General features: G+C 44.1%; 1 protein-coding gene across 1 annotated transcript; it reads right to left on the bottom strand.

Moving 5' to 3' along the window:
- Positions 1-1,800: 1,800 nt before the first annotated feature.
- Positions 1,801-4,686, bottom strand: TEX43 (testis expressed 43). Its single transcript, XM_045487290.1, has 3 exons — positions 4,557-4,686; positions 3,911-4,028; positions 1,801-2,039 (listed from the first exon to the last, which is right to left on the bottom strand). Exons 1-3 carry the CDS (start codon positions 4,667-4,669, stop codon positions 1,830-1,832), a joined length of 441 nt encoding a protein of 146 aa, XP_045343246.1. The 5' UTR covers positions 4,670-4,686; the 3' UTR covers positions 1,801-1,829.
- Between the last annotated feature and the right edge of the window lie 3,682 nt (positions 4,687-8,368).

Raw genomic sequence — 8,368 nt, 5'->3', positions numbered from 1 at the left:
TTTCTTCCTTTCTCTAGGAATTTGACTATTCTAGGTATCTAGGTATCTCATACAAGAGAAATTATACAATGTTTGTCCTTTTGTGTCTGGCTTATTCATTAGCATGTTTTCAAGATTCCTCCCTGTTGTAGTATGTATCAAATTTTTACTACATTTCGCGGCTGAGTAATATTCCATTGCATGCATATACTGCATTTTATTTATATATTCATCTGTTAGTGGCCATTTAAATTATTTCCCTGTTTTGGCTACTGTGAATAATACTACTATGAACATTGACAGACAAATACCTGTTTGAGTCCCTGCTTTCAATTCTTTTTTTTTTTTAAACTTATTTAGCTTATTTTGAGAAAGAGAGAGAGAGAGAGAGAGAGAGAGAGAACATGGGAGGGGGCATAGAGGGAATCCCAAGCAGGTTCCATACTGTCAGCGTGGAGACTGATGTGGGGCTCTCACCAACCATGAGATAATGACCTGAGCCAAAATCAAGAGTCAGGCACCTAACTGACTGAGCCACCCAGGCATCCCAAATCTCTCTTTTTTTAAAGACTAAAAAATAATTTTTTAACATTTATTTATTTTTGAGAGAGAGAGAGAGAGACAGAGTGTGAACAAGAGAGGGGCAGAGAGAGAGAGAGAGAGAGAGACAATCCGAAGCAGGTTCCAGGCTCTGAGCTGTCAACACAGAGCCTGATGCAGGGCTGGGACTCACAAACCACAAGATCATGACCTGAGCCGAAGCCGGATGCATAACTGACTGAGCCACCCAGCCGCCCCTTTAAGACTTTTTAAAGTTATCTCTACACCCAATGTGGGGCTCAAACACACAACCCCAAGATTAAGAGTTGAAAGATCTACAGACTGGGCCAGCCGCGTGCCCCCCTGCCTTCAATTCTTTTAGGCATATACCCAGAGGTGGAAATGCTGGATCATGAGGTAATTCTTCTATGTTTAACTGCCTGAGAAACCACTACACCGTCTTCCACAGTGGTGTACCATTTGCATATGGTCGTCTTTACGTTTTTAAATTATGTTTATCCATTCTTTGCTATAGGAAATTGATACTTAGATACAGTGAACCGGTAGAAAATCATGCGGTGTATCAAAGAGGTATCTGCCAAACACTGCTAGTTACCATGGTGATGAGTTACCAGGAGGCAGAGACTTGGTAGGGGGAAGTGTGTTGGTGAGGTGGGGCAGGAACATGGCGTTGGGGCAGTCAGAAAAGTAGGCGAAACAATCCCACGTCCTGCCACTCTGTTTCAGCTTGGCTCCTCTGAGGCTGAGTTTTGGAGGGGATGAACAACAAAGGGGTGAGGACAAGACAAAGAGGAACACGGTGAGGATAGATGGTTGGATTGGATGCATCCTCGGGTTCTTCACTATTTGGCGTGAAATTAATTTCAGGGAGAGTTTGCCTTGCCTCCCCGCTTTATCTTAGATGTTCCCAGAGCCTATCTCCTTTCAAAAGCCTTTATAAAGTAGACAGGCTCTTGGGTGGGTCAGAAGGTCCGACTTCAGCTCAGGTCACGGTCTCACGGTTCGTGAGTTCAAGCCCCACGTTGAACTCTCTGCTCTCAGCACAGAGCCCGCTTGGGATCCTCTGTCTCCCTCTCTCTCTGCCCCTTCCTCGTTCGCATGCTTTCTTCCTCTCTCAAAAATAAATAAACATTAAAAAAAAAGCTTTCATAATGTATAAAATGTACAACTGACTTATAGCCTTTAAACAAATGGAACCTGTAGGTGAAATACAATTGTATGATGGCCTTCAACATTTATGGGGAAAGGAAGAGATTGAGATTGAAACACCTCGGCACTTTATTCTTTCGTCAGACCAGACGCCTCCTGACGCCGTGGGAAATCACAGTGCTTTGGTATTTGGAGAGCGGTGAATGTAGAGGCATATCTGCAATTTTTATTTCTGGTGGGTCTTTCTTTAAGACAACTTTTCGATCTTCCCCATGACAAAGCCTTTCGCTGTGATTCAAAAACAGAGAGTCTTCGAAAGGGCCAGCGTGGATCCCACACACTTCTGCGTGCTAAGGGGGGAAAAATCTGCTATAATTCACACCAAACAGCACTTCATTAGATGAAGATGGAGATTCCCTGATAGTTTTTCCAACTAACCCCGCTAAGGAGGAAGGTCTGAGGGACAGAGCAACATAACATCCCCGCCTTTTTTTTAAAGCATGCTCTCTGGCTGGTGTCTGGACCATCCACAAGAGCAGGGTGGACTGCTGACTACTTATGTACTTACTTACTCACTGCTTATGACCGTGTACAAGTCATTTGCCCTGCTGTGAGACTCAATTTTCTCAAATATAAAATGGTCATTTTTTAAATGCTTATTTATTTTTAAGAGAGAGTGCGAGTAGGGGAGAGGCAGAGAGAGAGGGAGACACAGAACCTGAAGCAGGCCCCAGGCTCCGAGCCGTCCGTACAGAGTCCAACGTGGGGCTCGAACTCACAAACTGCGAGATCCCGACCTGAGCTGAAGTTGGACACCCAACTAACTGAGACACCCAGGCGCCCCTAGGAATCCTAATTTGAAGTCTCCTATTATAGTCTGATTATTACAATAGATTCTATTCCCCTTCAAAGAAACAACTTATCTTTTCACAAGTGATCAGCTCATCTGAATTTGGAAAATGCTTTGAAAATACTGCTTTGAAAATACTGAATAGCAGCAGTGAATGGGCAGTGAGTCTTATCTGTAAATCTAGCCAAACTGTTCCTGTAGCTCTCAACCCACATATGCAGTACAGCTTTAAAAATGCATGCTCTGTACCACAGCTTTAATATTAATGACATACTTCATTAATATTAATTAGGTCCGTTCTTTTCTTTTCTTTTTTTTTTTTAATTTTCTTTAATGTTTATTAGTTTTTGAGAGACAGAGACAGACAGCACTTGAGTGGGGGAGGGACAGAGACGGGGGGGGAGACACAGAATCGGAAGCAGGCTCCAGGCTCTGAGCCGTCTGCACAGTGAGATCAGGACCTGAGCTGAAGTCGGATGCTCAACCGACTGAGCCACCCAGGCGCCCCTAATTAAGTTCGTTCTTAACTGTGAGTTGGCATTATGTGGACAGAAAGGTAGACAGAGAGCTCGGAAATCTTTTGGAATATCGATTTTAATTTCATCTTTGGGTTATTTGAATAGATAATGCTATTTAACTCTTCCTTGCAAGTTCACATGAAAGTACATCAAATAGTTTTTGTCAGACAGGAGAATGGTGGTTGCCAGGAGGGAGGGGGAGTGGGGAGACACAAGTCAAAGGGCACAAACTTTCCCTTATAAGAATAAGAAGGTCTGAAGATCTCATTTCAGCATGGTAACTGAATACTGTTAATAACACAGTATTGCATACTTGAAAGTTGCAGAGAGTGGATCTTATGTTCACCAGGAGAAAAAAAGAGTTAACTATGTGAGGTGATGAATGTGTTAATTATCTTGAGCCTGGTAATGATTCCACAGTGTGTATGTTTATTAAGTCATCACACTGTGCATTTAAAAAATGTGTATTTCTGTATTATTCCCTATAAAGCTGGAAAAAATAAATATGAATTTAAAAATAGCTTTTGTAGGGGTGCCTGGGTGGTTCCATTGGTTAAGTGTCTGACTCCTGATTTTGGCTCAGGTCATGATCTCAGGGTTTGTGAGTTTGAGTCCCTTGTTGGGCTCTGTGCAGACAGCGTGGAGCCTGCTTGGGATATTCTCTCTCTCTCTCTCTCTCTCTCTCTCTCTCTCTCTCTCTCTCTCCATCTCTGCCCCTCTCCCACTCTCTCTCAAAATAAATAAATAAGCTTAAAAAATAGCTTTTGTATAGTTATAGGTATGTCTATTCATAGATATATTAAATTATACCACAACTATGAATTTTTTCTTATGAACATTTATAGGAAAATACCTTCAGATTCATGTTCCTGAATTTCATATTTTCTTTCCAAGGCATAACATAACGTCTTGGGATCATCCCGTGCTTTACTGAAAATCGTGGCAAATGAACCCCAGCATTTGGAGCACACCTGGAGATTGGGAAGGCAGGAAGGAAGGATATCTTGTGAGTTAAATATAATTGTTTTAGCATTATTGCTGCATCCACGATGTGTGGATCCCCATAGCTTCAGGACACAGAGCTATGGCACTGTTTGAGGCTCATCTAATAATGAACCCACTAAATCTCCAAGTATCACCAAGAGCCAGAGTCCGGGCTGGATATCTGAGCCTCCAACTGCACGCTGTCCTTTACAATTTGCTCTCAGTTTTCATTTAACCTGATAGTAAGGGAAAAGGCAGCAGACTCCATGATTTTCCCCAGGCCTACAAGAAGTCTCTGACCAGCCACAAAAACCAGCTTCTGAATTTAGTATCTGCTTTACACTCAGGTCAGACTTGCTTTCTCCCTGCATATACATTGTTTTCCTCTGGGATGCAAAGTTTTCCATACAGATGCCAAAGGAAGCACAAAATGTTTGTCCTTATCTTTGTAGCTCCGGGATGGCAAACAAAACAAGAAATAAACCCCCCTCAATCCAGAACGCCCAGGTCCTCACTCATTAGAAGGCTTATATGAACTCTCATCAGTGCAGCTGTTGGCAATCTTAGGTAAGATAGGACACGTGTCCTTGCCCGAAGCCATCACCTCCAGGAGGGACAGAATTCTCATCTAGAACTTCACTAACGCACTCATGTAATTATGATGACATTGCTGCCTCAGACATCACACTGTTTTGCTAACTTCATAGCAACCCACAGCAGTTACATCAGCAGTTGATTAAGAATGTGGAGTTTTCAGGGGCGCCTGGGTGGTTCAGTCGGTTGAGCTTCCGGACTTTGGCTCAGGTCATGATCTCGCGGTCTGTGAGTTCGAGCCCCGCATTGGGCTCTGTGCTGACAGCTCAGAGCCTGGAACCTGCTTCTGATTCTGTGCCTCCCCTCTCTCTGCTCCTCCCCCGCCCATGCTCTTTCTCTCTCTTTCAAAAATAAATAAAAACATTAAAAAAAAGTTAAAGAATTACATGTTTGACATTTCAAAAAAAAAAAAAAAGAATGTGGAGTTTTCAGCCATTTTTAGTGATGTTATAGCTGCATGACTAAAACGTTCCCATCATGAACAATTTTTCAAAAATGAGGATGCTTCTCCCTCTCTCTCTTCCCCTCACCCGTTCATGCTCTGTCTCTCTCTGTCCCAAAAATAAATAAACGTTGAAAAAAAAAATTTTTTTTAAAAATGGGGCGCCTGGGTGGCGCAGTCGGTTAAGCGTCCGACTTCAGCCAGGTCACGATCTCGCGGTCCGTGAGTTCGAGCCCCGCGTCGGGCTCTGGGCTGATGGCTCAGAGCCTGGAGCCTGTTTCCGATTCTGTGTCTCCCTCTCTCTCTTCCCCTCACCCGTTCATGCTCTGTCTCTCTCTGTCCCAAAAATAAATAAACGTTGAAAAAAAAATTAAAAAAAAAAATGAGGATGCTTCCGGACATAGTACACATTTGACACAAGCATACTAGACGGCACTCTGGACTGTATCATTATTATTCACAAAGAAGCCCTCCATGTTCACATTCTTTATTTGCCCTTAGCTTATTTTCTTACTTGTGCATGGTGGTTGTGTGTCATTTATGTTTGCTACCAACTGCTTACACACACACTTTATGAGTGGGAGTCAAATATGTTTCGATCCAAACCAATTCAAGCCATTTTACCCCTGAAGATCTGAGATATATTGCAGAATATTGGAGATTATAAAAACTCATCACAGCGACTGTGTCTTAGAGGAATGACACTTAAATCGCCATGAGAGGTGGAGGGTTATTAGTAGGTGGAAGGTTATTAGGATCGATCCCATAGCCAGCAAGTAAGAAGTTAGGGTGAGTGGCACCTGGGTGGCTCAGTCAGTTAAGCATCTGACTTCAGCTCAGCTCATAATCTCACACTTTGTGAGTTCGAGCCTGACATCGGGCTCTGTGCTGACAGCTCAGAGCCTGGAGCCTGCTTCGGAGTCTGGGTCTCCCTCTCTCTCTGCCCCTCCCCTGCTCACGCCCTGTGTCTCTGTCTCAAAAATAAATAAATGTTAAAAAAAAGATTAAAAAAAAAAAAAAAAAAGCCTGAGCATAAGAATTACAGCCAGTTTGGTGAGAGTATTAACTGAATATATACGTGGCAATAGTTTGGATAGACATTTCTTTCTTATTTATTTAATTTGAGAAGGGGTGGGTGAAGGGGCAGAGAGAATAGGAGAGAGAGAATCCCAAGCAGGCTCCACACTGTCAGTGCAGAACTGGACCTGGGGCTCGAACTCACAAACCATGAAATCACTACCTGAGCTGAAATAAAGAGTCGGACTCTTAACCGACTGGGCCACCTAGGCACCCCTCTTTTTTCTTTCTCTTTTCTTTCTTTTTTTTTTTTTTTTAAAGTAATCTCCTCACCAAACATGGGGCTCAAACTCACAACCCCAGGACCAAGAGTTGCATTCTCTACCAACTGAGCCAGCCAGAAGCTTCTGGATGGTTAGACATTTCTAGATTTGAATGGGCAGAAAGGTTCAGAGAAGAGTAATTTTAATAGGTAAAAATATAAAGAACCCTCAACGTAGAAGTGTTGGAGAGGACTCCAAACCCTGGCTTGTGCCCCAATAGGACCCTCACTCCATTCTGACCAGGTCATCTTGCTTCTGGAGCAGGTCTGGGAGCAGAAGACCTTGACGAACCCCCAAACTCTGCACTTTCCAGAGGGCATATCACCTTCCCCAGCAGGACGCAGGTGTTCACCGTCAGTGGTATGAATCATCAGGCACAAATAAACAAAAGCAGACACAGAGGTGCAGACACAGAGGTGGAGAAATTCTTTCAGGAGAATCTGGCCGTGGATGTACATCTCCGCGGGGAGCTGATGGTGAGGACTCCAGGCAGCAACAACAGGTGCTTTGAGGTGACAGAGGAGAGGATGGGTAGATCCTCGACTGAGGTAGTGGCCACGATGCTATTTTACTTATTATTACTATCTTTTAAATGTTTATTATTGAGAGGGAGAGAGAATACACAAGCAGGGGAGGGGCAAAGAGAGGGGGAGACAGAAGTTCCGAAGCTGGCTCCGCGCAGTCAGCACAGAGCTCAACGTGGGGCTCAAACCCACGAACCGCGAGATCATGCCCTGAGCTGAAGACGCTGAACTGACCGAGCCACCCGGGGCCCAAGATGCTATTTTAAAGAGGAAGGATCACAGTAAGAGTCTTTTTCATACATGTACTCAGTCCTGGGGTGACCTGGACATGAAAAGAAGGCTTATGGGGCTGTTAGAGCCATCAGCCAACAGCAGTATCCCCATCTTGGGGCTTCTTTTTCCAGAGGCTGCTTTCGGTGGAGTTCCTTTGTTCCCTAACTTGAACTTGCCCCCCATGATACCGAACCTGAATTGCATCTCTTTTGTGAGGTTAAGGCAGTTCTTTCACACTAATGAATAAACCAATCTGGGACACGTCAAAAATCCTGCTGAACATTTGGCATCAATTCCCTCAGCGTATGGCTGCAATGGGTATTTGTAGAATTCCAGGAAGTCACAGTTTCTATACAGAGGTACCGGTGAACGCCAATTGACATCCTTCTCTGGGTCATTTCAGAAAGATTTTGCAGTGGGGCACCTGAGTGGCTCAGTCGGTTGAGCGTCCGACTTCAACTCAGGTCATGATCTCACTGTTGGTGAGTTCGAGCCCCGCATCAGGCTCACTGCTGTCACCCTGTCAGTGCAGAGCCTGCTTCTGATCCTGTCCGCCTCTCTCTGCCCCCTTACCCACTTGTGCTCTCCCCAAAATGAATATTTTTTAAAAAGGAAAGATTTGGGGGGCGCCTGGGTGGCGCAGTCGGTTAAGCGTCCGACTTCAGCCAGGTCACGATCTCGCGGTCCGTGAGTTCGAGCCCCGCGTCGGGCTCTGGGCTGATGGCTCAGGGCCTGGAGCCTGTTTCCGATTCTGTGTCTCCCTCTCTCTCTGCCCCTCCCCCGTTCATGCTCTGTCTCTCTCTGTCCCAAAAATGAATGGACGTTGAAAAAAAAAAAAAAAAAAGGAAAGATTTTGCATAATTATTTTGACAGGTTTGTTCGCTTTTTTCGAAACTTCAGTACCCTGTGGCAGAAGTACAGGGTAAGAATCCAAGATGAAATAATAATAATATGGAATGGATTCCTAAAAAACTAAACACCTCAACTGTTGGTTTGCATTTAACGTTAGGGTTTAATCCATACCAGAAACCCGTACAGTTTCCAGATAGTAAGGTAACAACTGTTGGTGAAAATGAACCAGGATGGTCCATTTAGTGAAGATGAACTAGACTGTAGTGTTAATGCTCTTCAACAAGTGTAACTAGAAATATTAG

This window comes from Leopardus geoffroyi, chromosome A1, assembly GCF_018350155.1.
Source record: "Leopardus geoffroyi isolate Oge1 chromosome A1, O.geoffroyi_Oge1_pat1.0, whole genome shotgun sequence".
Lineage (NCBI taxonomy): Eukaryota > Metazoa > Chordata > Mammalia > Carnivora > Felidae > Leopardus > Leopardus geoffroyi.
The sequence above is the reverse complement of the archived record's forward strand: the minus strand, read 5'-3'. Positions and strand labels throughout refer to the sequence as shown.

What these genes read in the sequence shown, in the direction of transcription:
- TEX43 (XM_045487290.1), bottom strand. Translation starts at nt 4,669, where the DNA reads ATGAGAATTCTGTCCCTCCTGGAGGTGATGGCTTCGGGCAAGGACACG. An exon ending in TCATATAAGCCTTCTAATGA is followed by an intron (nt 4,029 to 4,556) that starts GTGAGGACCTGG and finishes CCCAATCTCCAG; the next exon opens with GTGTGCTCCAAATGCTGGGG. An exon ending in TCAGGAACATGAATCTGAAG is followed by an intron (nt 2,040 to 3,910) that starts GTATTTTCCTAT and finishes TTCCCCCCTTAG; the next exon opens with CACGCAGAAGTGTGTGGGAT.